The sequence below is a fragment of the Lemur catta genome, chromosome 22 (assembly GCF_020740605.2).
Source record: "Lemur catta isolate mLemCat1 chromosome 22, mLemCat1.pri, whole genome shotgun sequence".
NCBI classification, from domain to species: domain Eukaryota; kingdom Metazoa; phylum Chordata; class Mammalia; order Primates; family Lemuridae; genus Lemur; species Lemur catta.
In genome coordinates, this window is record NC_059149.1 from 22476071 (window position 1) to 22502370 (window position 26300).

At 58.3% G+C, this 26300-nt stretch overlaps 1 protein-coding gene across 1 annotated transcript; it reads left to right on the top strand.

Annotated features, from left to right (window-relative positions):
* The first annotated feature begins 918 nt into the window (after positions 1-918).
* On the top strand, positions 919-25213 carry SORBS3 (sorbin and SH3 domain containing 3). Its single transcript, XM_045535527.1, is given in 23 exon segments — positions 919-989; positions 1684-1835; positions 6149-6305; positions 6558-6675; positions 8013-8206; positions 9122-9185; positions 12035-12073; positions 12522-12588; positions 14540-14627; positions 14839-14925; positions 15026-15079; positions 15729-15815; positions 16254-16300; positions 16770-16909; positions 17096-17148; positions 17267-17313; positions 17488-17602; positions 19480-19605; positions 21155-21334; positions 21336-21467; positions 22080-22183; positions 22751-22857; positions 24461-25213. Coding segments are annotated over 22 exon segments (2175 nt in total). The 5' UTR covers positions 919-989; positions 1684-1728; the 3' UTR covers positions 24523-25213.
* The last annotated feature ends 1087 nt before the right edge of the window (positions 25214-26300 follow it).

Genomic DNA, 26300 nt, shown 5'->3' on the forward strand with positions numbered 1-26300 from the left:
CCCTGTTCCCATGAGCAGTTGGCGCAGACAGACCCGCGCTGTCAGTAGAACTTGGCCGGCTACAGTAGCAGGAGCTGGAGTCCAGAGAGGGCCCGGGAGAGATGGAGCCCAGGGGATGAAACTCAGTCCAGCTTCGTGCTGCTGTGTCCGATGTGACTTGGTTTCAATTCCTCACTATTGTGTCACTGTGGTCTTCCCCTCTAGAGAATTCCAGACTGCTGGAAAGAGACAGTGCTTTTTTTGCTTGTGGTCTGCCTGCTCAGTTCCCCTGGCAGGAAGAAAACACTCCTCTGAGAGCAACAATTAAAAAAAAAAAAATCTATTCAAAACCTACCTGAAGAACATGCCAGAGTTCATCACTGGGGAGAAGGAAAGGAAGAGCAGATGCCCTTTCTTTATCCTGCTTGTGGGGACTCAGGCACAGCACTGGGGGGCCACTCGACTGCTCAGGGTAGATCTCAGAGTGGGACTCATTCAGATGGCAGACTCCCTGCGCTAGAGAAGGACACTCCTGGAGAAATGGGAGTCCAGGTTTATGGCTTCTGGGATCTCTGGCTTCCCTCTTCCCACCTGAGAAATAAAACTTGGGTTTCCAGCTCAGACCCTGCTTGCCTAGTCCTCCCTGTTACAATACAAAGCTCCTTAAGTGCTCCTTCCACTCATCCTTCCTCTTGGTGACAGAGGTTGGTTTTCAGAGTGACCTGCATTCCACTGCTTCCTCCCCATCTTGGGAGGCAACATTTATTGGCAGTCACTTGGCTAATCATCCTCTAGGGTGGTGGGTGTGGACAGACCTCTGTTGACAGGAGTGCTGTTGGGGACTATCCACAGAACAAAAGGTGACAGCCTCAAGGAGGGGCGGGATCGGGGGCGGGTCCTGGTGCCTGGATCAGATAGCCAGGAAAACAGAGCAGTTATGAAACTGTTTGCCATGGCTCAGGTGGCTCTGAGAAGGCAGAGGCAGCCCCTGACAAAAGGCAGTGGCAGAGGTGGGGAAGCAGCCAACTCCCAGGCAGGAAGGTCCGTCTTAGCCAGGAGAGCTGTGCAGAGGAGATGGTGCCCTGGGATCCTGAGAGGAATCTGTTCTGTTGTTGACAACGGGCACGCTATCTGGGACAAACTTCCCTAGCCTCAGCCTCTCCCTAAAGCCGTGCCAGCTGTGGAGGCAGGCCAGCAGCCCGAGAGCTGAAACCACAGGGAGGAGGAGGGAAATCAGACACCTGGTTCTTGGCCGAATCTCTGAACCTTGCTAGTTTTTTTCCCCCTTAATCCACTTTCAAAGAGAAGGAATTCTCCTCCCTAGATATGGGCAGAAAAGGAATAATTGGTCATGTTTCCTGCCCTGTGGTCCCATTAACCTTTCATCCTCTCTTGTGTGAGGCCAGATGGGCACCACAGAACGGTGGGTTCTGACCCGAGCAAGGTGATAAGCCCCGCAGGGTCCAGGCCTGAGTCGACAGGCAGAACTCAAAGCAGCCCAGGAGAGAGGCCCAGGTGTCCCGGGGGACCTCCCCTTCCTCCTCCAGAGCTGTTTACTGAACTCTATTCCCATGGAGATGACACTGGTGGCCAGTCCCCAGCTCCTTGCCCATAGCAGCCACCTCCCTTTGTGAGGAACAGGAAGTTGGGACCTTTGTCAGCTCAGCTGCACCCTGTACATTAAATATTTATCTTGGAGTCCAGGTCAGAGCCCTGGAGAATAAGAGAAGTCGCTGCTGATGAGAGGGTATGGCCAGAATTCCTGGAGTTGGAAGATCTTCAGCTTCACCATCTTCGGAGAACAAGGAAGAAAACGAAAGTGATGTGGCCCTTCTTAGTCCCAAGGACCCTGACAGGTGGGAAAAACTTGTGACTTGGGAAACGGGCACATACTTTATCCCTGGGGGAGGGAAGAGGGTGGTACCTAGGGGTGGTAAAGCATCCAACTTCAGGGGAGGGGCAGTGCCCTGCTGCCTGCCTTCCAGAGGCGTCCCAGGGCTGCTCCACTGCTGCAGCTGTCTTCCATGGCTGTGGCTACCACCCCATGCCCACTCTGCAGCTTTCCTGGAGAGGCAGAGGTTCTTGGAAGGGACCTTGAAGGTTATCTGGTGTAGCTTCCTGCTCAGTGCAATAGTGGCCTTTACACACTTGTCCCACAATTGGCAGACTTTGAACCCTTGTAATCATTTAAAAATTCTTCCTTGGAAACCTTGGACCTGCTTCCCTCTGACGTGCACCCAGTGGCCCCACTTCTGGCGGCCCCACAGAGCCTGGAAGCCAGCCAGGCTGCTATCTCTGATGCGTCTCCCCAGTCACAACAGCTCCTCCTCCAGCTCTCACGTTGACATTGTTCCACAAGCTGGGGAGAGCTCTTTTACTTGGGAAAAAGATGAAGCTGATAGCAGTAAGGGTGGGAGGGGCTGAAAACTGCTTCATCCCTTCTCCCCTCCCTTTCCTCTCATGCTCTCAATTGCCGGAAACTGGAAAACACTCTGAAGCACATGGTGGCTGAGGCCACCAATCTGACACCTGGCAGGTATGCAGGAAGTGCTGTCATGTACTCATAAGTTATAACTGATCACTCCCAACACGCATCTAACGTCGATCAATAACTATTTGCTGGTTGGTCCTTTTGGGGCTTGGGGATCTCAGAACCAAGCCGAGGGCTGGAAGGACCCCGGAGTCTGCTGCCACTGTCACAGTTCGTTAAGCACCCTCACTTTCTGTCACCGGCCCTATGCGACGAGGCTTGGGGGAGGGCAGGGAAGAAGGGATGGCCAGAGTGAATGGGGAGCCAGAGGGTGGGGGCTCTTGGGACTCCTTTCAAAGCAGAGGGAACAGCGGAAATGCAGGAAGAGCCAAACAAACACGGTGTATGGGAACACCAAGACCCTCCTCACCTCGTCCCCGCCAAAGGGACCCCACCCTCATCCTCTTTAGGGACGCGGCACGCCCAGGTGGGCCGCTTTCCTCCCGTGCCTGCACGTGTGTGCCCGCGCGCGCGTGTGTGTGCACGTGCCCGGCCGCGCTGGCGCAAACGCAAACTCTGCGCAAGGGCCGGAGGCGGCGGGGCCCTCCCTGCGCGCGCCAGGCCGCTCTGCCCGGCGGCCGCGCTTATCTCGGTCCCCGCCCGTCTCCCGCCTCGCCGAGGCTGCAGGCCGCGCATCGGCCGCGGGCTCGTTAATCACTCCAGCCCTCCGCTTCCCACACGCTGGAAATGTTGCTGGAAACTCTGAGTGGTCCGCGTCGGCCCGCCCGCTCCCGCCCCGACGCCAGCCCTGCAGCTGGGAAACCAGAGCGGGCTCCCCGGGGACCCTCGGTGGCCCCTCCCGGCGCCGCCTCCCGGCCGGCCCGGCCCCCTCGGCTGGGGGCCGCAGTGTCCCCGCCGCGCGTCCTGACGGAGGACACTCGCACGCCCCTCCTCCCCGGCCCCCAGTCCGGATCTAGACCCAAACACCGCCCGCCGCGCCGTGCGACTGTCACGGTCCTGCCTCCCGCGCGCCGCCTCGGGCGCCCAGCCCGACCCAGCCCGTCCCGACCGGTCACGAGGGCCGCGACGGCCCGCGCTTCTCCCTGCCCTCCCTCCCCGAGTGCCCGCCGCGGCCGCGCCAGGCAGGAGCCGGGCAGGGATGCTCCTGCGCTCCCGGGTGGCCTCGGGCCGCGCCACCTGCTCGCCGGGGAAGGTAGGTGCGGGGGAAGGACGGGCACAGGGCCCCTCCCCCGGGGTCTTCGTCCCAAACTCAGAGGTGGGAAGAGGTATCTCACGATGTTTCCCTGCCCTCAATCCAGAAGATGCGAAATTCGAGAGACCCTGTCCTTGTCCACGTGGACTTGTCGCAGGAAAGTACCCGGGAAAGCGCACAGGGCCAAGCCCCAAGTCAGGACAGTGTTCAGGAGTGGGAAGGAGTCCGCCTGCTTCAGCAGAGCTACTTCCCCTCTTCCCGCCTTCGGAGCCGGCCGCCTTCCTGAAGGGGGCTGCCTGAATTCCGGGAGGACACAGATGTCCAGGCAGCCCCTGTTCTCTGCTAGTTAGGGACCAGCTCCTCAGGATGCCTCCATTTTCCCTGTGAAAAGTCTTCTCAAGCCTCCTGGCAGGGCTGCCAAGAGAGAAGCTCAGACACCCTTCCCTGGATCCTACTGGGGGGTGCCTGACACCGAGCAGAGCTGCGGAGGGGCAGGTTGGGGCGCCAGGATCATCAACCTCTGAAAACAGGTGGCAGGAGGAACCTTCTGCCCCGCCGTCCTACAAGGGGGCAGGTCTCCCTGAACGGGAGGGCAGGGCCAGGAGGCGAGGGAAGGCAGGCTCTTGTCAGCTCCTGGTCTGGAGGGACCGCAGATGCTGAGCCGGCAACTTGGCCTAGAGCAGTCAGCTGGGCAGGGAGGGTCACTGCCAGGAACTGCCCTGCCCCTGACCTCCTGATCTCCCACTGTGCCCTGCCTCAATTTCCCCCACAAGGGGAGGCAGAGCGGCGGGGCCTGGGGTGTGTCTGTACAGTTTGTGCTGGTAGGAGTCCTAATTGGATCCAGCTGGGGAGCTGCCCCGCCTCCAGCCTCAGCCCTCCACTCCCCCCGCACCCCCTGCAGTCAGGATGGGCACAGAAAAGCTGTGTCCCGAACAGGCGGCTCAGATGTCAGAAGGAATCCCCACAAACTCAGACCCCCACCCCCAGGCCTGAGCAGGAACTGGGTTCACGGGATGAGTCATCACACCCCCGGTTGTCCCTTCATCCCCTCTGGTCCCCACAACCCTTGTGCTGCTCATATGACTGCCCATGTCCACCCCCTGCTACTGTTCAGCTGACACCCCTCTGTACCCACAACCCCCGTGCAACTCACATGGTCCCCCAGTGATACCCCCCAGAAGTCATGTTCACAGCACAGTACCTAGATTCCACCACGCACACGTGCACACACACACACACACACACACACACACACACAGCACCTCTTGAGGTATCTGCTGCCCTCCCTGAGAGCCCCCACGGATGCCGCAGGCACATACAAGTCTGATTTGACCCAGCCCCAGACGGTGGTGAGGTTGGCTCAACTTCTGGCCCAATCCCACAGCCAAGGTGAGGAGGGATGGACTGCACCCCTCAGTGCTCTGGCTTGGAAAGCCCTATTGGATACCCCGAACCCCAAACCTCTCCTTTGTCCTCTTGTACTCACCCTCTGGGCTCCCCTCTTGCACCTCCACTTCCCGGGTGCCCGGAGCTCCCTTCCCCTTCCCTAACCTTGGCATGTGGCTGAAGAACCTGGCCGACCAGTCCAGCGTGGTGCTGCCACGGGAGACCGTCTATTCAGAAAGCAGACTGGGGGTGTGAGAGAAAGTGGGGAGAGTATGTATGTGTGCACATGCATGCGTGTGTGTGCATGTGTGTGTCCACATGTGCTCACATGCAGGAGAACACCCAAGGACACCCAGCACTGCCCCTCCATGAGCAGGGGCAGGTCCCACTTTGCCCTCATCCACTGCTTCTCCCTCCACCCCCCTAGCCCCCCACTGAGCCCTCCAGTCTTCAGCCTGTGAAGGAGGCCAAACAGGGAGCTGATCCTCCCTTTGAGCCCAGAAGGAGCAGTTCCTGGTGTCGGGAAAAGCCCCCCACGCTCTCCTTGGCCCGTAAGGGCGGAGGGCACCACTGGCTGCTTCCCCGGGGGCAGTGGGTGGTGGCCTTGCTGTTGGCCAGGGCCCCTCCCCAGGCCAGAGTAACCCCGTGGGCAAGCAGATGCTCACATGGGGCCTGGGGGAGTCAGAGGAACTGAAACAAAGTCCCATGTGCCCAGCTCCCCCCACCCCCCACTGCCCCAGTTCCCCTGTGCCCTCCCTCCGGGGGAGCGGGGAGCAAACTGCACTGCACAGGGAGAGCCCTGAAGGCTCCTGCCCAGCCTCCCTTCCCCTCCTCCTCGCCTGAGCCTCCCCCTCCCCCATTCCCACCCGGAGCTCCTGCCCTGGGCCTAACAAGCAGCCCATTGTGCCTCTGGGAGCCGGCACGGGCAGCCTGCAGCCGGGTGCTGGAGTGGCCTGCTTCCTGGGTCCTTGAGCTCCCACCCAGCTGGCCCTAACCCCCTCCCACAGCCGGCCCCTCCTCCTCCACCCCAGGGTCCAGCCAAGAAGGCACAGGCAGCCCGGGCCCAGCAGGGCTTTCCCTCCCTTTCTCCTTCCCGGCAGGGGACACGCAGAGGAGCAGCTGGCACACCCAGAGTCCTCCGACCTTGACCCAAGCATGCAGGGCCCACCCTGCAGCCTCCCTGCTGGGCTCAGCCTGGATGACTTCATCCCTGTGCACCTCCGGGCCCATGTAGGGTCGTCCTCCCGGGGGACACGGGTGAGTGAGACAGCGAGGACGAGGGTACACTGTAGGCCCACAGTTGGTGAGGAGGCTAGTAGGTGGTGGGGACAAGGGTTAGAGGGATGGGGAGAGAACCGCCTGAAGGGAGCTCCAGAGGGCCTCGCTGGCTTCCCGAAAGAACATCAGCCTGGCCCTGGGACCCTCCCCGTGGGCTGTGGGCTGTGCCCTGGTAGCCATCCCTCCTGCCCTTCTGGGCCCTGAGCTGCTGCTCCTGGCCCCTCCCCGCAGGTGCCAGTGGTCCGGAATGGTGGCTCCAACACCCTTAATTTCCAGTTCCATGACCCTGCGCCCAGGACTGTGTGCAACGGCTACTTCACACCGAGGAGAGATGCTTCACGGCACCCAGGTGGGTCTGCTAAGGAGCACCTGCTCCAGGAGCCTCCTGGGGGGCCATCTGGCCCCGCCCTCTGTCAAGCGGGAGGCACCGCAGAGGGGATGGGGTCTCAAGGCCATGAGGAGGGCCCCCAGGGGACTCTGGGCTCAGCTAAGGGCCCTCCCCGTGTGAGCATGCTGAAGCTGCAAGAGACACCCGCTGGGGGAGAGAGTAGGCTGACACGTCCCTTCCCGTCCCCACCCATCCAGTGCCAGGGAAAGGAAGTGAGCAGGGCCAGAGCCTCTGGCGGCCAGGGGACCTCTAGCAGGCCAGGGATGGCTTGAGCTGGGGATGGATGAAAGGGCCGAGGGAGGGAACGTGAGCATGTGTCGGCTGGAGAAGGGGTGGGGACAGCAGGAGGCCGGAGAGGCAGCTCTGAGGGCCGTCAGCCTGGGCCCATGTCCTGGAGATCCTGGGGACTCCTGGGAGCCAGCAGCCCTGAGCACCCCTCCCCTGCAGCGGGCACTGGGTAAAGTTTATTGTTTTAACAAATATTCATTGAACTCTTGGAGTGTGCTGAACACTGTGAAGACACCTTGCAAGGCTTACCTCATTTAACCCCTTGATATCCTAGCAAACTAGGGTCCGATGATGAATGGCATCTTCCCGGTGAGCAACCCAAGCCTCAGAGCTGGTCAGCCGCAGAGGCTGAGCTTCCATTCGCACCTTGTCCGTCTGGCCCCAAAGCCCTGATGCTGCTACCCTGGCCGCCTACGGGCTGTCGGTTCTGGGGAAGTTGAGGACACAGTAACCGTGTCTGGGGAATGAGTTTCTGTCCTTCTGTCCTCTCGTCCATGAGTCAGGCACTGTGCTGGGTTGAGTCACACATGCTAAATGTCACTGAATCTTTGCCATGATGACCCTTGTTTTACAGAAGTGGAAACTGAGGCATTAAGAGGATGATTGATGTGGCTAAGGTCATCAGCCAGTAGGTGGCAGAGCTGGGGTCTGAGTTCAGGTCTGTCCCCTCCAAGCCACACGCCAGCTGGGATGTCCCCAGCATTACTACAAGGAATGATTCTCAGCCCTCACCTGAGAACTCTTAGGACAGTCCCAGGCAAGGAGGACAGCGTGGGGTGGACGCAGATTTCTTAAAAAATCCAAATGAATTCACTTTAAGAAATAAACAGACAGAGGCCTGTGGTGCTGCTGGGGACAGGGAGGTTTGCAGAGTCTGAGTCATCCATTCAAACAACAAGATGTGGAAACTTTTGAACCCAGAGGGATCTGTGTTCACAGGAGCTAAGGGACAAATACATTCAGATGGGGGCCCTGCCTTTGGCTAACGCTGTCCTGCACACGCCCCACAGACCCTGCTTGGTACCAGACCTGGCCAGGCCCTGGGAGCAGGCCTTCCACAAGCACAAAGACTCCTGCCCCGCAGCCCGCCCAGAACTGGTCAGCCACGTGGACCAAGGACAGCAAGCGTCGGGACAAGCGCTGGGTCAAGTACGAGGGAATCGGGCCCGTGGATGAGAGCGGCATGCCCATTGCCCCCCGATCCGTGAGTCCAGGGCTGGGGGCCACAGACAGATGGGGCCCGGGGACCTACACTGAGCTCCACTATTGTGAATTAAAGAGGGGCAGGGCAATAAAGGCTGTACCCAAACCATTCCAGACTGGGCAGGGGTGCAGCCATGTTGGGCTTCAGGGGGTCATGAACCCCATAAAGTTATGGACGCTCTTATGCGTCTGAGTTGCACAAGTGGTTGAGGGGGCAGAGATCTAGAAATGCCATCAGGATCTGAAAGGTAGCAACACACTGAGTCTGGCGGGGACCCTCTCTTAGTTTTGTGTCCCCGGGGCCTGGCACAGCCCGTAGGAATGGTCGGTGAGTGAATGAATGGCTGGATGGGTGAGTCTTGACGGATAAGGCCTCACGCTGTGGCAAGTGTGGAAGGATCTGGGGATCCATCCCGGATTGGTGGGACCCTGTCCTTCCACCTGTCCTCGTGTCTTGAGCCACCTGTGTTTCCTCTTCTGGAAACTGGGACTGGTCAACGTGCCCTTCCTGCCTCCCAGGGCTATTTTAAGGCTCAGGTGAGGCAGGTGATGTGAAATTCCATCTCACCCCTACGTTGTTACTTTCATTTTCCTCATTGCATAGAAACTCATGTTCTCTGCAGAAACATTAGAAATGTAGAAAAGCAAAGAGAACAAATGTAAGTCATCCCAAATCTCACAGCTTGGGGATGGCCATTGTATACAGTTTGAGGGAGAGCCTTCCATGTATCTTACTCATAGGTAACACGTTACACGAAGTTACTGTTACTAATGAGATCACAGAGAGCCATTCTCTGGCCCACCCGCTGGGGCTTCAAGGGTGGCCGGGGAAAGGGCTCACTGAACAACAGCTTGCGTGGCTTGATACTGGGAGGGTGAGTGAGCAGGGAGGCCTGACTGCATTTTCTGATCCCAGAGTGTTGACAGCCCCAGGGATTGGTACCGGAGAATGTTCCAGCAGATTCACCGCAAAATGCCAGGTGAGACACATGTCCAGGGCCCTCTCCCTGCCAGAGTGGAGTCTGGCCTCTAGGGCTTGGGGAGGGAGGGATGGAAAAGGGGACTTACCTTTTCCACATCCCCCTAGGCTGTGTGGTCCCTTGAATAGGCCAAAGACAGGAGTCTCCCCATCCTTCCCCATACTTGGCGCCAGCAGTGCCTCCAGAGCATCCTTGGGAGGACAGTGACCAGCCACTGTCCCCTAGTGTCCCCTGAGGGGACTGGGAAGTCAGTCCTCTCCTGAAACCCCTCTCTGATTTTCCTGCCCGGCTGGAATTCCACTGTTAGTGGTCATTCCCCAGCATGAAGCATTGCTTTCTTCCACAACCCAAAATACATCCACCCCTGGCAAGTGCACACGCACTGGCTACACAGTCATGCAGCCACTCAGTTAGTCCTTGACTATCTGTTGAGCACTGACTGTGTGCTGAGCACTGTTCCAGGTGCCGAAGATAAAAGGGAGTCCCCTAGTAAACAGATCCACCTTTAACTTGGCAGATGGTGGAAAGGGCTAGGGAGAAAAATGAAGCCAGAGCAAGGGAGTACGCAGCACAAGGGGCTGCCACGTGTCTCCCAGGAGCATCTGGGAAGGGCCCTGCTAAGTGGTATTTGAGCAGAGAGTCAAGGGAGTGAAGGAGGCAGTTGGCAGAGCTGGGGGGAGCATTCCAGCAGAGGGAGCTGGAAAGACCCAGAGGTAGAAGCATGTTCTAGATCAACAAGAGGAGACTGGACTGGAGTGAGGGAGGGCACATGGCCAGAGATGGAGCCAGAGAAATAGTGGGGCCAGGTCACATGGGGCCTTTTGGGCCATTATAAGGACTTTGACAAGTGATGAGAAGCCAAGTGATGGGAGGTTCTGAGCAGAAGAGTGACATGCTCTGACAAGTGATGGCTGAAAAGGCTGACCCTGGCTACCAGGTGGAGGAGGGATGTTGGAAGCAGGGGAACCAGTTTTCTTGCTTTGTAAGGGTTGGGGAGAAAAAGGCCACCATTAAAACTTGACTTTAATCCAAGCTAGAGGCAATCGTGTCTTAGACCAGGGTGGTAGCAGTGGACCTGGTGGGACAGGGAGCGATTCCGGATACAGTCACTGGAATTTGCTGATGGATAGGATGTGGCATGAAAGAAAGGAGTCGAGATTGGTTTTTCTTTCTTTTTTTTTAGAGGTGGGGTCTTGCTCTGTCGCCCAGGCTAGAGTACAGTGGTGTGATCATAGCTCACTGTACCCTCGAACTCCTGGGCTCAAGTGATCCCCCCACCTCAACCTCCTAAGTGGCTGGGACTACAGGCATGCACCACCACACCTGGCTAACTTTTTCTTATTTTTTGTAGAGACAGGGTCTCACTATATTGCTCAGGCTGGTCTTGAACTCTGGGAGTCAAGCATTCCTCCCACCTGGGCCTCCGAAAGTGCTGGGATTATAGGCCTGAGCCACCAGACCTGGCCAACGATGGTTTTAAACCTGAGGAGGTCGAAGGATGGAGTTGCCATTTGTAAAACCAGGGAAGACTACAGGAGGAGCAGGTTTAAGAGGCATTCCGTTTCAGAGACATGATACATCCGAATGGAAAGGTCGAGTAGGCAGTGGAAGATCCCAGACTGTAGTTCAGGAGGCGAAATCTGGGCTGCGGATGAGAATACCTGGGACTTGCTCAGAAGAGATTTAGATTTAAAATTCCCCAAGCAATTGCAGTGTGCAGCCTGGGTTGTGAATCACAGGAATAGATGGTATTTTAAAAGCCATAAGACCAGCCGGGCATGGAAGCTCACACTTGTAGTGCCAGCTACTTGGGAGGCTGAGGCAGGAAGATTGCTTGAGCCCAGGAGTTTGAGTCCAGCCTAGGCAACATAGCTAGACCCTATCTCTTAAAAAAAAAAAAAAAAAAGTCATAAGACTGGACAAGATCACCTAGGGAGATGGAGAGACAAAGAGGCCCAAGACTGAGCCCTGAGACACCTAGACGCTTAGAAGTTCCAGAGAGGAGGATTGAACCAGCAAAGCAGACTGATAAGGTGTAGCCAGGGAGGTAGAAAGAAAACTCAGAGGCCCCCCTGAAACCAAGTGAAAAGGGAATTTCAAAAGCAAGACATGGTCAGCTGTGACCAATGCTACTGATGGGTCGGGTAAGGTACCCATTAGATTTGGCAACATGGAGGTCACTGGGCCCTTGAGAAGAGTGGGGGGGCAGTGGAGGGCTGGAGCCTGCTCAGGGAGCCGGGGAGTAGGGATTGGAGACGGGGTGGGCGTTGTGGTCAACCAGCTGTGATTTGCTGGGAGGGAAAGCAGAGGAAGGTGTGGGATCCAGAGAGGGGTGCTCTGGTTGGCGTTTAGGCAGGAGCTGTTGCGACACGCTTGCATGCCAGGGGGATCAGGTGGGTTGGCCGGTCAGCAGCTCTTCCCAGGCGGCCCTGCAAATTCCCAAGCACTGAAGGAGTGGGTCTGGGCAAAGGGGGGAAGCACAGCATTTAGGAGAGGGTGCAGAAAGGGAAAGAGGGAGAAGTCACATTGCCCCAGCCTGACATGTCAAGTGCAAGTCCACAAAGGTCAGGGGAGGGTGTGTGTGGGAACGGGAGGAAGAGCGGGAGGGCCTGGGCAAGGCGACTGCCCGGCTGGCTCGCTCAGGCCCTGAGTCTGCCAGAGGCATTTCAAGCCCTCCTGAGAACTGCCCTCCTAATTCCTTCCCTCCCTCGGGACATTCTTCAGGCCCTGACTCAGTCCCCGGCCCCCTGCTCTAGGTGGGAGGGAGGCTGGGAGCCGCTGGGGCAGCCACAGGGTGCCCTCTCCTCACTTTCTGCCCCCCTGTGACCTGATCCCTTCTTGTCCCACAGACCTGCAGCTGGACTGGACCTTTGAGGAAACTCACAAAGGTGAGGGGGTGCGGGCCGTCCGGCCACCCCAGCCTAGGGCGCCTGCGTTTGCCCCTCCCCGGGGCTGGGACATGCAGCCTGCCTGGCTTGGGGGCTCCCCAGTTGGCTTAGTTCAACTTGAGAAGTTTTTACAGCTCATTTCCAGAGTGTCCCAAGTCCCCTGGCGGGTGGTAATTAAGAGCCACAGCTTCCCAGTCCCTCTGCCACTCCCTGGCCATGATTTCTCTGGGCCTCTCTTTCCTCATCTACAAAATGGGACCACCACCTCCCCAGAGTTGTTTTGAAGATGTAGTCAAGAATGTAAAGCTCTTGGGGCAAAGCCCACATTTAGTGGCCCTAAAGTACCACCCCTATCCCCAAGAGCCACCGAGGAGCTAGGGGGCAGGGGTGGGGGGGTGAGGGTGAAGCCTTAAACCTGTCTTCTCCCACCCTCAATGGTTTCCCTCAGACCCCAGGCATCCAGGTCCCCAGCAAAGACCTGTCTCCAGGCGTGACCCGGCAGCATCCTTCAGCGGGTGAGCATGGTGGGGCAGGGGCCCGAGGGCCTGCACATCCCTGCAGACCACACACTCCCTGTGGCCACGGCAGGCACAGCCTCGGAGCAGCCAGGAGGGGGTCTGGCTCCCTCGCTGGGGTCTGCTCCTCTCGGGTCTCCACCGTTCCAGAGACTCTCTTCCTCGTCAGGGGCAAAGGAGGAAGGTGGGCAGGAGGGGACCTGGCACCCGCTCCTGGACAGGAGCGCCTGTGATGCGTTTGTGGTGGGCAGCAGGAACTCATCGCCCCAAAGACCCACGGGTCATGTGGGATAGAGAGTGGGGTGGCCAGGGCGTCCATGGACGGCACCATTGAGGAATCGTGGCCCTATGGGCACCCACTTTGAAGCCTCAGAGAAAACAAGGGATGTGGAAGAACCCAAGTTCCCGCCCCTCCAGGGAGAGGAAGGGTGAAATTCCTTTCCTCTGTGCAAACCCACAGGCCCAGCTGGGCTGCCGGGTCCCTGGAGGGGCTCCGCACAGCTTTGGGAACGAGGAGCTTGACTCTCAAAGTTAAATCCAGAAGTTTCTTTTTCCTTTACAGGGAGGGATTCGCCTCATTAGCACAGCCGTAACTGGCCCCTGGCTCTTGGTATCACCAATAATACAGAGGCAAAGAGCTCAAGATTTGGGCCCAGGCTGGGCAAGGGGACTCACAAATGTAATCCCAGCACTTTGGGAGGCCAAAGTGGGAGGATCACTTGAGGCCAGGAGTTCAAGACTAGTCTGGGCAACATAAAAAAAATTTTTTTTTAAATTAGCTGGGCGTGGTGGCACACGCCTGTAGTCCCACCCACTGAGGAGGCTGTGACAGAAGGATAGTTTGAGGCCAGGAGTTCAAGGCTACAGTGAACTATGATTGTGCCACTGCACTCTAGCCTGGGCAACAGAGCAAGAGCCTGTCTCTAATAAATACATAAATAAATAAATAAATAAAATAAGATTTGTACCCAGAGTTCTGGGTTCGAGCCAGTGCACTGTCACTAGCTTCAATGTTGGGCAACTTACCCAGTCTGAGCCTCAGTGTCCCTATCTTTGAAGTGGGGATCACAGGTGACTGTGAGGATTAAATGTAGATAACGTGTCGAGCATCATGATTGGCACATGCCAAGTCTGGACAAACATCAGGAAAATACAGGTTTAATTATGCTTGGAGCTTTTGTGGATTAGGAAGGACAAATCCCGTTCTCATGATCACTTTTGTTATTACTCAAATCAGAGCGGAGTCATAATTACAGCCAACTGTTCCTGACATCAGGCATTCTGGCATGTGATAAGCTGAACACAGTGGTTCCACCTGGCGGAAACCTGCAAGCTAAACAGAGGCTGTAACATTTGAGCCAGCCAGGAAGGGACCCCTGGCGGGAGCTAAGGCAGATGTAACCATGCAGTGCCGTGGCTGGGGTGGTCACAAAGACAAGGTCACTGAATCAATCCAGTGCCTTCATGGAACAGAGGCCCAGGGAGCAGAAACACTTGCCCAGAGCTGCTCCCAGTGTTCCTTGGAATAGGACGTAGCCCCCTCCCCTTGGGCGTGGGTGTAAGAGCATTCTGCCATAGCTGTTGGAGAGACCAGCTTCATCAAAGCTGGGCGGACACGGTCACGAGGCCAGACCAAACACAAATGCAGGGCATTTTAGCAGGAGTCGGCAGGAAAGGGCCCCGCCACTCATGGAGCAGCTATACGTGTCAGGCCTTCTCCCGGGCACCTCACACATTGCCCTCGCTGGCCCAGGGCTCACACAGCTGCTCAGTGCTGGGGCTGGGTTGAAACTTGGAGCTCACACTTCCTACTGTTCCACACTGCTTCCACGGGAGGGGGGGGGGCAGGGGCAGGCCGAGGCAGAGTAGGCCCCTCTACCAGGGCTGTGTTCTCACTTCTGCCTCAGTTTCTCTAAAAGGAAGCTGAAGAAATGTCCTTCCCTCTCTTCAGAAGAAGCTGGGAACACTCTGAAGTGTTACCTAGAAGCACCTTCAACGATAATCCTGGAGCATCTTCTGAGCTCCAGCCTCCAAATCAGGTAGCGCCCCCACACGCCCCACTGCTCCACCCCAGGTGTGTGCTCCATGGCCACAGCCCTGAAATAGCACAGATTATGCCCTCTCAGCTTGAATCCTTTGGAGGGCACTGGTGGCCACAGGGGAGGGCAGGGGCCCGAATGCCTGTGCGTTGAGCCTGCCCAGTGTCCCAGTACCCCTCTCCGCAAGCTGATGCCTGCCCCCTCCGTGCAGGTGCCCAGGCGCCGAGAAAAAGCAGACGATGTCTGGACAGAAGACTCCTGGAACCAGTTTCTGCAGGAGTTAGAGACTGGGCAGAGGGTGAGTGTTGGCCTGGTCCTCTGGGAGTGGATGTACCCGTCTGCTGATGCATTTTGGGGAGTGAGTTCATCCCCTCTGACACGCCCTTCCCACCCTTCAGCCCAAGAAACCGCTGGTGGACCAGCCTGTTGAGAAGCCCCCCCAGCCCATCGAGGTGAGTGCTGCGGGGCGGGGGCAGCAGTGTGAGGGGTGAACAAGGGAGAGTCTGGGTTGTGTGGGCCCCAGTGGCCATGGGCAAAGGCCCTCTCCAATCCCGTATGGCTCACCTGTGTATTCCCAGCACCCACCAGGGACAGGGCCTAGCATATAGTAGGTGCTCAATAAACGTGTTTAATAAATACGTGTTGACCAAAGCAGGAGCAGAGGAGGGTGTGGGCAGTGTGACCGGAATTGTCAGGAAGTGTTCTTGGAGGTGGAGCAGGGCTCTGCAACCATGGGAAGCTGGGCCAGGCAGAGCGAGAGGGACTCTTGGGGAGGGGAGACCCACAAGCCAGGCTGGGCAGAAGCAGCACGGTGGGGGGCGCTCTTGAACTGAGAAGGACCAGGACAAACCTGGTAGGAAGGTGCGGTCAGGCAGTGGTAAGGCGCTCCCAGGGAGCACAGGTGGGTGAGCTGCGTTGGGACAGAGGCCGGTGAGAGGCTGGGCAGGGATGCCCTCCTGGCACCCTGAGCCACAGCTCCCTGCAGGCCCACAGCAGGGAGCCGGTTACCCAAGCCCAGGTGTCCGTCCGCTCCTCCCATCTGACCTTTGGCCAGTCCCCCACTGCGCGCTGCCCCTCACCGCCCCAGTCCCCCCTCCCCAGGTCCTGCTGGAGAGAGAGCTGGCCAAGCTGAGCGCAGAGCTGGACAAGGACCTGCGGGCGATCGAGACCCGGCTGCCGTCCCCCAAGGTACCGGCTCTGGGTGTCCCCCCGGGGGCGGCGCCCGGCCGCAGAGTCGGGGCTGACGCGCAGCCGGGCGGGGGCGCGGGGCGGGCGCGCGCGGAGGTAAGGCCTCCAGCCGCGCCGGCCCGTCCGCTCGCTCCTCCGAAATCCAGGGCGTTGACTCTTCCAAGTGACCCTCGGGAACCGTTCCGGGCCCGCTCCACGTCAGCCTGACGTCGGGGCAGCCGGGGCTCCCCGCCCCGCGGCCTCGGGACCCCCGGCCGCCGCCCTCTCCCGCCCCCGCGGCCCCGCGGCGCTGCCGGCCCGCCTGCGGCCGACGCTAGGACCCCGCGTCCCGCCCGCCGCGCCCGCCCTCCTCCCTCCCGGCCGCGAACTTTTCCGGAGGCGGCGGCCTGGGCTGCCGCTGGGCCCGGCCGGCCCTGACCGCCGCGTCTCCCCGCACAGAGCCCGCAGGCGCCCCGACGGGCCCCGGAGCGGCGGCCCCCAGCCGGGTGAGTGGCGGCGACGAGGGCCGAGGACGGGGTCTGTCCCCGGAGCGGGGGCGGGCGGGGACGTGGCGCCGGGCGGGGTTGCCGCCGGGCCCCTGGGAGGGCGCGGAGCAGGGGCCGGGAGGGACGCGAGCGCTGCTCCCCGCAGGGCGGTCCCCTGGCGCGCAGAGGGCCACTTGCCCAGCACCGGGATTTGGGTGGCGGGGCGGGCTCCGCGCGGCGCAGCGCTTTGGGGGCAGCCCCTGCACTTCCCACGATGTCCCCCTGTCCGGCCTCTCCCTGGCCAAGACCTCGCCCTTTCCCGCCACGGCTGCACGGGAAGGAGGACATCCTGTTGAGCCGCAGGACCTGGGAGACGCCTTGGAAGGAGGCGGCAGGGATGGGGGGCATTAGGGGGGCCAGGGAGGTCTGGGGGTGAGCCGGGTGCAGTGTGAAGCTCCAGACAGGTGGCTCACTCGCTGTGTCCCTGCAGCCCGGCCTCAGCCTGGAGCTCCAGCGCCCTGCACGCACCTTACCTGGGTTCCTCCCGACCCCTGAGCCCCCCCAGAATGGCGGATGCGGGAAGCCCCTTCCGAGGTCGCAGGGACTTTGTCTACCCTTCCTCGACCCAAAGTAAGCACCAAATCCTGCTCTTTTTCTCACCCAGACGCCCACCCACCATACACTCTGGTGCCCCAGAGGTGGCAGGAGGTCACAGAGCTCTTTGCCTCCACTGGTGCCTGTCCTGGGGGGGCATAACCCATCCCAACCCGGTCCCTCAGATGTGGCCCCCCAAGCTGAAGCAGTGCTTCTCCACAGACCCCAGTGCGTCTGAAGGAGGGGGCAGCCCGGCCAGGAAGGAGGAGAGGAAGGTAAGGGGGCACCAGGGTCAGGGTGCAGGGAGGGCCTGCGGTGGGCCCCGCGGCTGCTGTTCTGGGTCTGCCACCTGCGTGACTGAGGCAGCCCACTCTGTCCTCTCCCCCTGCCCAGAGGAAGGCCGCTCGGCTCAAGTTTGACTTCCAGGCACAGTCCCCCAAGTAAGTGCCTGTCTCTCCCTTCCCCTCCCACCCAGTCTCTGGAGGCAGAGGGGACAGGCCTGCAGTGCCCATATCCAGAGGGGTGGAGGGGACTCGGGTGCGCTGGGCAGGGCCTGCAGGGAAGGACGCATGGAGGGCCTTGGCATGCTGTGATGTCCTCACTCTGGCCTGCAGGGAGCTGACTCTGCAGAAGGGTGACATCGTCTACATCCACAAGGAGGTGGACAGGAACTGGCTGGAGGGGGAGCACCACGGCCGACTGGGCATCTTCCCTGCTAATTACGTGGAGGTGAGCGGGGCAGACGGGTGCAGGTGGGAGCCAGGCTGGGAGGGCCCATGGCTGGGGGAGATTTAGCGTGCAGGCCCCGGGCTTCCCAAGATGTAGAACCGAGGGGCAGGGGCCACATCTCATGAATGTCCTTGGCCCCCTGGACCAGTGCTCTGTGTATACACAGGAAACAACTGCTAAATGGGGGTGGGGCCCAGCCCCGGGTAGGACCGAGCAGCCCAGCTCATCAGCCGTCAGTGTCAGCGTCCCAGAGTCCCAGATGTTCCCCACCCGGAACCCAGCTTTCTTTCTTTTTTTTTTTTTTTTGAGACAGAGTCTTGTTCTGTTGCCCGGGCTAGAGTGCCGTGGCGTCATCCTAGCTCACAGCAACCTCAAACTCCTGGGCTCAAGCGATCCTCCTGCCTCAGCCTCCCAAGTAGCTGGGACTACAGGCATGCGCCACCATGCCCGGCCAATTTTTTTCTATATATATTTTTAGCTGTCCAGATCATTTCTTTCTATTTTTAGTAGAGACGGGGGTCTCGCTCTTGCTCAGGCTGGTCTCGAACTCCTGACCTCGAGCGATCCACCCGCCTCGGCCTCCCAGAGTGCTAGGATTACAGGCGTGAGCCACCGCGCCCGGCCCAGAACCCAGCTTTCTAAAGCTGTCTCTGGGAAGACTCTTAATTGCAACTGGCAAGAGCGTGAAGTGTGTGACAGCTTACAGATCACATATACATGCGTCACTTCTCCCAGGTGTATTACCTCCCTTGTTCCTCTCACTGCCTGGAGAGTGATAGACGATCCCCATTTTACAGACGGGGTTACTAAGGCTCAGTGACAAGTTGTTAGGTAGAAGATCCAGAAAGTGAATCCAGGCCTTCTGATTCCAGAGGCAGGTTTTGGGCGTCACAGGTAAAGCCCTATAGGCCACCTCTGCTCTTTGTGTCTTTTGAGGAATATCAAATTGTCTAATTTATTGGCATAAAGTTGTTCATAATATTCCCTTATTACCCTTTTAACATCAGTAAAATCTGTGGCGATGTCCTTTCCTGCATTCCTGATATTGGCAATTTATGTCTTCTGGCTGGAGCTTCATTGGTTTTCTTGATCTTTTCAAAGATACAGCTATTGGTTTCATTGACTTTTCTCTGTCGTTTTTGTTTTCAATTTTACTGATTTTTGTCTCTTTATTATTTCTTTCTTTTTGCTTGCTTTAGGTTTAATTTGTTCTTTCTCTCCCTAGTTTTTTAGGGTGAAAGTTTTTTGTTTTGTTTTGTTTTCTTGAGACAGAGTCTCGCTCTGTTGCCTGGACTAGAATGCAGTGGCATCATCATAGCTCACTGCAACCTCCAACTCCTGGGCGATCCCCCCACCTCAGCCTCCTGAGTAGCTGGGACTACAGACACGTACCACCATGCTAACTTTTTATTTTTTGTAGAGACTAAGTTTCACTAGGTTGCTCAGGCTGGTCTCAAACTCCTGACCTCAAGCAATCCTCCTGCCTCGGCCTCCCAACGTGCTGGGATTACAGGCATGAGCCACCGTGCTAGTTCATTCTTTTAAGAATTATTCCAGGGTCACCTGAAGTGTTTATATAATAAAAGTACAAAAGAAACTGAAACTTGCCATTCCCCACTTTGGTACTACCCACTCCACACACCTTGCTAAAAATTCTTCCTCCAGGGAGCCTTCTTGGACTACCCCTCTATCCCTCCCTGGCTGTGCTCACCCTGGCCACCTCCAGGGCTTGTGTCTGGTGTTAGTGTCTTGTCTCTGGCCAGGGGAAGGCCTTGCCCCCACCACCTGGTCTTTAATGTCTCACGTTCCCAGGGGCCCCCGGTCTGTGCTCAGTTGATGCCCAGGCCGGATCTTTCTCATGAGCTTTCTTCCTGCAGGTGCTGCCCGCAGATGAGATTCCCAAGCCCATCAAGCCCCCGACCTACCAGGTGGTGGAGTATGGAGAAGCCACGGCTCAGTACACCTTCAAGGGGGAACTGGAGGTGGAGCTATCCTTCCGCAAGGTGGGGCCAGGCAGGAAATTGTGGGGCGGGTGGGGGCAGCTGAAGATATAGGCAAATACGTGCACTAAAAACAACTTTTTAAAGAGTCAGGTATACTCATCTTCACCCAGTATTTCAAAGTTTTACATAACCTCTGCAATTATGTTTCCCTTAATATAGTCCATTTTAAAAAGATTGTTACAGGCTGGGTGTGGTGCCTCATGCCTGTAATCCTAGCACTTTGGGAGGAGAATTGCCTAAGGTCAGGAGTTCAACATCAGCCTGAACAACATAACAAGACCCTGTCTCTACAACAGATAGAAAAATTAGCCGGGTGTGGTGGTAGGTGCCTGTAGTCCCGGCTACTTGGGTGGCTGAGGCAGGAGGATTGCTTAAGTTTGATGTTGCAGTGAGCTATGATGACACCACTGTCCTCATGCCTGGGCAATAGAGCAAGACCCTGTCTCAAAAAGAAAAAAAAAGGATTGTTATAAACTTCTAGAGTTGTGTTTTTTCCAACTACAGATTGGCAGGTTGTGAGGATCCCAGTCAGCATTTTTAAAGGGATAGTTATTAGAAATATTAGAGTTATTAGAAATATTAGAATACACTGAATGTAGAAAGGGTATTTCATCAAACTTTTGGCAGTTATGTATACACAAATATGTGTTCTGGGCTGTTATTAAAACATACTTTGTACATAGACTGTAGTGGGAACAGTTTGAAAAATGCTGTTCTAGAAAGCAGGGAAGTAGTCTCCCTTGGGTTGGTTTTTGGGCAGCAGCCATGAATGCCCCTAGCGAACGCCACCCGGAAGAGCTGGCCCCAGGGGAAGAGAGGAAGAAGGGGGCTGGATGGAGACAGGCAGGGGGAAGGAGAGGGGAGGGAGGTCGAAGGCTGCAGACCACTCTCCCTGGGGTGGCCCACGAGGTGGTGGTGGTTCTACCCCTAATGTCACTCAGCCCTCGGGCTGGAGGACTCACCACCTGACCTCAGGGAGTTTGTTGTTTTGATGGACTCAGGTCAGGATCACCCAGCGAGTGAAGCAGGGACAGGATGTTGTCATGGAGGTGGCAGCTAACACCTGTCCAGTGCACCTTAGGAGTTGACCACTCGTTTGTGCATCATGGCAACAGTATGGTTATCCTCACTTAACATATGGGGAAACCAAGGCTCAGAGCAGACTGCCCATGGCAGGGACCTGGCAGAGCTGGATTTGGATCTGTTGTTAGCCACGGGCTCCCCTGTAACTGCAGCTCTGGGGAGGGACCGTGCTGTGACCCCGGAGGGGGAATGCACGCTTGGTGGGCTTCCCAAAGAGGCAGGACCTCATCCAAACGCAGAGCCACGTGCTATGATGAGAAGAGCTCAGACTTCTGCTCCCTCGGGCAGCCTGGGCTTGGCTCCTGACTCTCCACTCTCTGTGTGGTCTCAGGTAACCTGCTGACCCCCTCTGGGCCTGATTCCTCGTGTGTGCAAGGTGTTAGGCTTGCATGGGACAGCCCAGGGGGGGCACCCTCAGGTGCCTGGCGCCAGCAGGGCCCCGCAGCCACTGACTCTCCTCCCCCAGGGGGAGCGCATCTGCCTGATCCGCAAGGTGAACGAAAACTGGTACGAGGGGCGCATCCCGGGCACGGGGCGCCAGGGCATATTCCCCGCCAGCTACGTGCAGGTGAACCGCGAGCCCCGGCTCCGAGTCTGCGACGATGGCCCCCAGCTCCCTGCCTCTCCTCACCTGACCGCTGCCACCCCGCCTGGCCCGTCACCCCGGCTCCCCCTCAGCGCCACGCAGCCCAGCGGACCCCACCGACTGGGGGGGCCAGACCTCACCCCGCCGCACCGGCTTCTCTTACCCCGCCCCGGAGCCCAGACCCCAGACCCAGGTGAGGTGGCCGCTTTGACCACACCACACAGCCCTGGTTCCCGTGACTGGTCCGCACTCGGGAATCCTTCCTGGATCGGCCCAGGACGACGAGTAGGGGGTGACAGGGCAGAACCTAGCACTGCACCCCCAGCCTGGCCTGGGGGACCCCAAGCCCTTGAGTTGGTACTGGCCCTTGGGTGCCAGCCCAGGGAGGCATGGGGCAGCCAGCCGGCTCTAGGTGGGACCCCAGACTCTCCAGATGCCACTCTGTCGTGATTTGCCTGTGTCTGCTCTGGACAGGGTGGTGCTGGGAGTCAGGGCTCTGCCATTCGCCTGCTGTGTCACCTTGGGCAGGTGACTTACACTCTGGGTTTGGGTTTTCTCACCTGTAGAATGGGGATAATAAATCCCACTGCAGAGGGTGGTTGGGTAGGTTATAGCTGATGGGCAAAAGATAGTCATTAGAGATAGAAATAGTCCGAGCACATCCTCCTGTGTTGGGGGTCCCTGAGGATATGGCAAGGCAGTGTGCAGGATGCTCTGACACGTGGGGTGAGAAGGCCCATTTCGGTTCTTCTCCCTCCTCCATCACCTTCCTCCCTCTGACCCTCCCTTCCTCCTGAACCCCCAGAGTCTCAGCACCGCAGGGGCAGCTCTGTCCCATCCTCAAGGCTCCAGCCGGCCCCTGGACCTGGGGGTCTCCTCCCCTAACACCACTCAGATACACTGGACCCCGTGAGTACCGTCTGAGGCTGCCTGGTCAGGGGTGGGGTCTCCAGCAGGCAGTACCCCCTCCTGCCCTCTCCCCCCCACTCCCCACTTGTGGATTGGGAAACTTCTGCTAGGAGGTGCTTGTCCTTGCAGCACTTACAGGGGATCTAGGGGCAGGGAGGGAGGTGCCGGTCTGTGGTGTGTCCGACGCCCCTGCCAGCTGCCTGGCCTTGACACGAGCCTCCCACACTCGGCCTCTCGGCCTCAGGCTCTTCATTCGGCTCCCAGCCCTGAGGCCAGGTCACGTGGAAATGAAACGTGGGAACCGGTAGAACAGACTCGAAGGCCCTGGGTGCGCAGGGTCGGGGGGGGGGGGGTTGGTAGTCAGGCCCGGAGGCAGGAGCAGGCCTGGGCAACAGCGCACTGAAGCCAGGCAGCGTTGCCCCTCTAGGAGCCAGGTTGGGGGCTCCTGAGAGCACAGAGGGACTTCAGGCAAGTCACAGAAGTGGCAACACGTGGGTTTAGAACCTCCAGCCTGGTCTGGGGATGGGGCGAGGTCTCTGGTGGCTGCCTTGACGACATCCCCCACAGGTACCGGGCGATGTACCAGTACAGGCCCCAGAACGAGGACGAGCTGGAGCTGCGGGAGGGGGACCGGGTGGACGTCATGCAGCAATGCGACGACGGCTGGTTTGTAGGTATGTGGGCCGAGGCGGGTGGGAGGGCAGGCCAGAGGGGGGTCTTGGGGACCCAGGGACATTTGGGTGGGCTGCTGCCTCCCTTCCTTCATGCCCTGAGGCCTAGGAGGAAACTGGCACCTGCCTAAGGTCATTGCTGGAGTCACTGTGGACTCAGGGCAGGGGTCCAAACCGTGAGACCCCTGCTCCCTCCCTCTGCAGCGGTCCTGGGGGAGGCTCCTGGTGGAAAGGACGTGGTCTCGTACCTGTTAGCCCCCCAACCCTAACTGGCTGCCCCCCCTGGGAAGAAGAGGGCGTCGAGAAAGATCCTGGCCCCTCAGGGCTGGCCAAGGGCAGCTCAGGCAAAGCACAAACAGAGGAAGCCTCATGTTGGCCTTGGCCTGGTTCAAGGTGACCAACCCGCCAGGCTTCACATGGCCTGCGTCCCCAGACTGGGCAGGCCCTGTGCAGGCCTAAGCTTCCAAGGACAGGCTGTCCCCAGAGAGAAGTGAAAACCAGAAGCGCCCCTACTGCTACCCCAGGCAGGCTTCAGGGCCTGAGGGTTTGGGGGCCTGCTTGGGCCCCCCTTTCTGATCTGAACTTCAGTGCCTCACTGCTAACTTCTGACACACAGTGGTCGTTAAGTACCAGCTGTGAACAGTCCTTACCTCTGAGGAGTGGGCTTGGGCATACATTCTAATTTACTCCATACACTTTTGCCATTGAATTTTTTTACAACTACTAATAAAGTTTTGCAAATTTATACGGACAAGCAGAAAAAGCACCGCTTTTGTGGTATAAGCCACAAGTGCTTTGAGAGGAATGGTTTGGACCTGTACCGCCCAGTACAGTAGCCACGAGCCACAAGTGGCTGTTCAGATTTAGTTAAAATGAAATGAACAATTCAGTCACTCAGTCGCACTAGCACAGTTCAAGCGCTCAGTAGCCATGTGTGTCCGGCTGCTGTCATTCTGGACACAGCATGTCTGGGAGGGCTTCCTGGAGGAAGTGGGAGAAAGGCAGGGGCAGCGCATCCTCCAGGGCTGGGGGCGGGATGAGCAGGGGCTGTCCTGAGGGAGTCAGGGTGCCAGCCTGGAAGGGGAGGCCGGAGCATCAGTTTACCTGGGATCAGGACTGACTTTCCTTTCAGTTGCTATCCATGTATTTCTAGCATTCCCCTCCTCCTCTCCAGACACAGGTTTCTTGGGTGTGTAGCAGACCAGAGACCTGAACTGTAGTCCTGACTGCTAAGCAGCTGGGGGCTTTGGGGCAGTTCACCGGGCCATCTCTTGGCCTTACCCACCCTACTAGACCAGCGAGGTTCCTGCTGAGTCCTCACTTTCCCGAAGAAGGGTGGAGTTATTGAGTGCTGTGTGCAAAGTTGTACACGTGTTCATTGCCGAGATTCTCTTTAATCACTGAATTTAGGAAGTGCAAAGCTGCCCATCTCAGCTTCTGCCACTAGGGGGCAGGAATGCGGACAACATATCAAATCCCCCCCCACCGCCCTGGGAAAGGGACCCCACCTGCAGTGCCGGGAACGGCCAGCAGGGGGCAGGGCCCGCAGCCCCACGTTCTTGTTTGAGAAAGGAGTGTGGGAAAGTCTCTGTCTCTCCTCTTCCAGGTGTCTCCCGGAGGACCCAGAAATTTGGAACCTTCCCTGGAAATTACGTTGCCCCGGTGTGAGTGGTCTCCGTGGCGACTCGGAGACAGCCAGGCTGGGGTGGGAGCAGTAGCACTTGTGGAAGGGGGCGTGGACTCCCCCATCCTCCTTCTGCAGGCCCAAGCTCCAGCATCTGCAGCCGCCCCGCAGCCTTTCCCCTGGAGCCCCGAGAAGCCCCCTGGACTGAGTCCCACCCACAGCTCGCAGGCATTCCTCCAGCAGCCCTTTCCTTTCCGCCCCGCCCCACTCCCAAATACAGAGGTCTGCTTTGAAGCCGAGACTGTTTCCAGGCCTTATTGAGACCAGACCCCCGGGTCCCCCACCCCCACCCCGCTACAGCGTTTCCTCTAACAGGGACGGGCTCTGCTTCACCCCCATGGGGTTCCTCTAACAAGGACCAGCTTCCTAACCTCACAGAGACCAAAGGCCTCCTCTGCTAGGAGGGGGTCCCTCCCCTTTCACTCCAGCTTCCCCCCCCCTTTCTTCCTTCCAGCCCGGCCTGGGAGCGAGGCGGGGGCCAGGTGTGACCCTGGGTCTTGCTTTAAGGCCTGCTCTACACAGAGGCTGCCATGCTCTGGGCCTGGGCTCTGCACCTCTGGCCTGGCCCAGATGTGTGACAGAAGCCAGATGTTGCTGCCCTCCTGCCTGCCAGCTGCCCCCCAGCGCCCAAGCTCCCTCGGGAAGAGAATGTAAAATAAATCTGGATACCAGGGACCTTGTCTCCGTGACCTTTTCCTTTCGGGTGGCAGAGGCGTCCCTCTGCAGTGGGCTGTGCTGGGAGTCAGGTGGGACAGGTGTGTGTGTGTAAGGGGAGGATGGGAAACACCGTCCGTTATCTCCCCAGATCTCAGCCCTGAGTGTCAGGCAGGGTGGGGCAGCCCCCAGGATCGAGCAGCTGTTGGTGAATGTCACCAGGACCAGGGCAAGGCCTGACTGTGGGGAGGAATCGGAGATGGAGAACTGAATGTGGCCTTGTTTGCAGGCTATTTTGATTCTCGAGCCGCCACCGTGGGGTTGCTGGGCTAGATGACATTTCTGACTATTCCGCTGCTAATGTTTTCCTTCTGTGTGCTTCATTGCCACACTGAAGCTCTCGTGTGTTTGTTTATTTTCTTCTTCGGGTTCAAGTTTTTGAGCAATCCGTTTCAGGAAGCTGGGAGGGGTGGGCACAGCTAGCCAAAGCAACGCTCTGGCCCAAGGCTTTGGAGTCCTGGGGCTTGGTGGCTCCTGTGGGGTGTCGCGGTGGCACAGCTTGGGTGTGGCAGCTCTGCCAAGACAGGAAAGCTTCGTTCCTTGGCTGCTGCTGAGCGCTCAGCAGGGCGTGAGGGGCGACCCGTGTGTTACCTAGCGCAAGCATCACTGCTGGCAGATTAGTGGTCCCTTTTATGGGCGAGACCATGGCTCTGCGGAATTAAATTGTGTAGGTCACAGCACTATTAAATGCTGAAGTCAAGTCCACCTCATTGCACAAAATCTACCAAATGCCCAGGCAGACCTTGCCCCTAGAGAAGGAAGGTCATGCATGAGGTCAGGGACTTCCCTGGGGTGGCCAGGGTTGGGCTACTTTTCTGTTCTTCCTGGCAATCCTGTCTTGTAGGCCTGTCATTTAAAAGGTGCTCCCACCCCAGGCAGGTGGGAAGAGGTGGTGCCTCATTCTGCCACACAGAGGGAAGGGCCTGTGGCTGACAGGGCAGTGGCCTGGCCCTGGCAGGTTCCTTGAGCCTGGGTGCGGCCTGGGCCCCAGTGGTGGTTCAACAACAGCTTGAAGAACAAGACCGAAGTGCGCTCCTTCATCCATCCC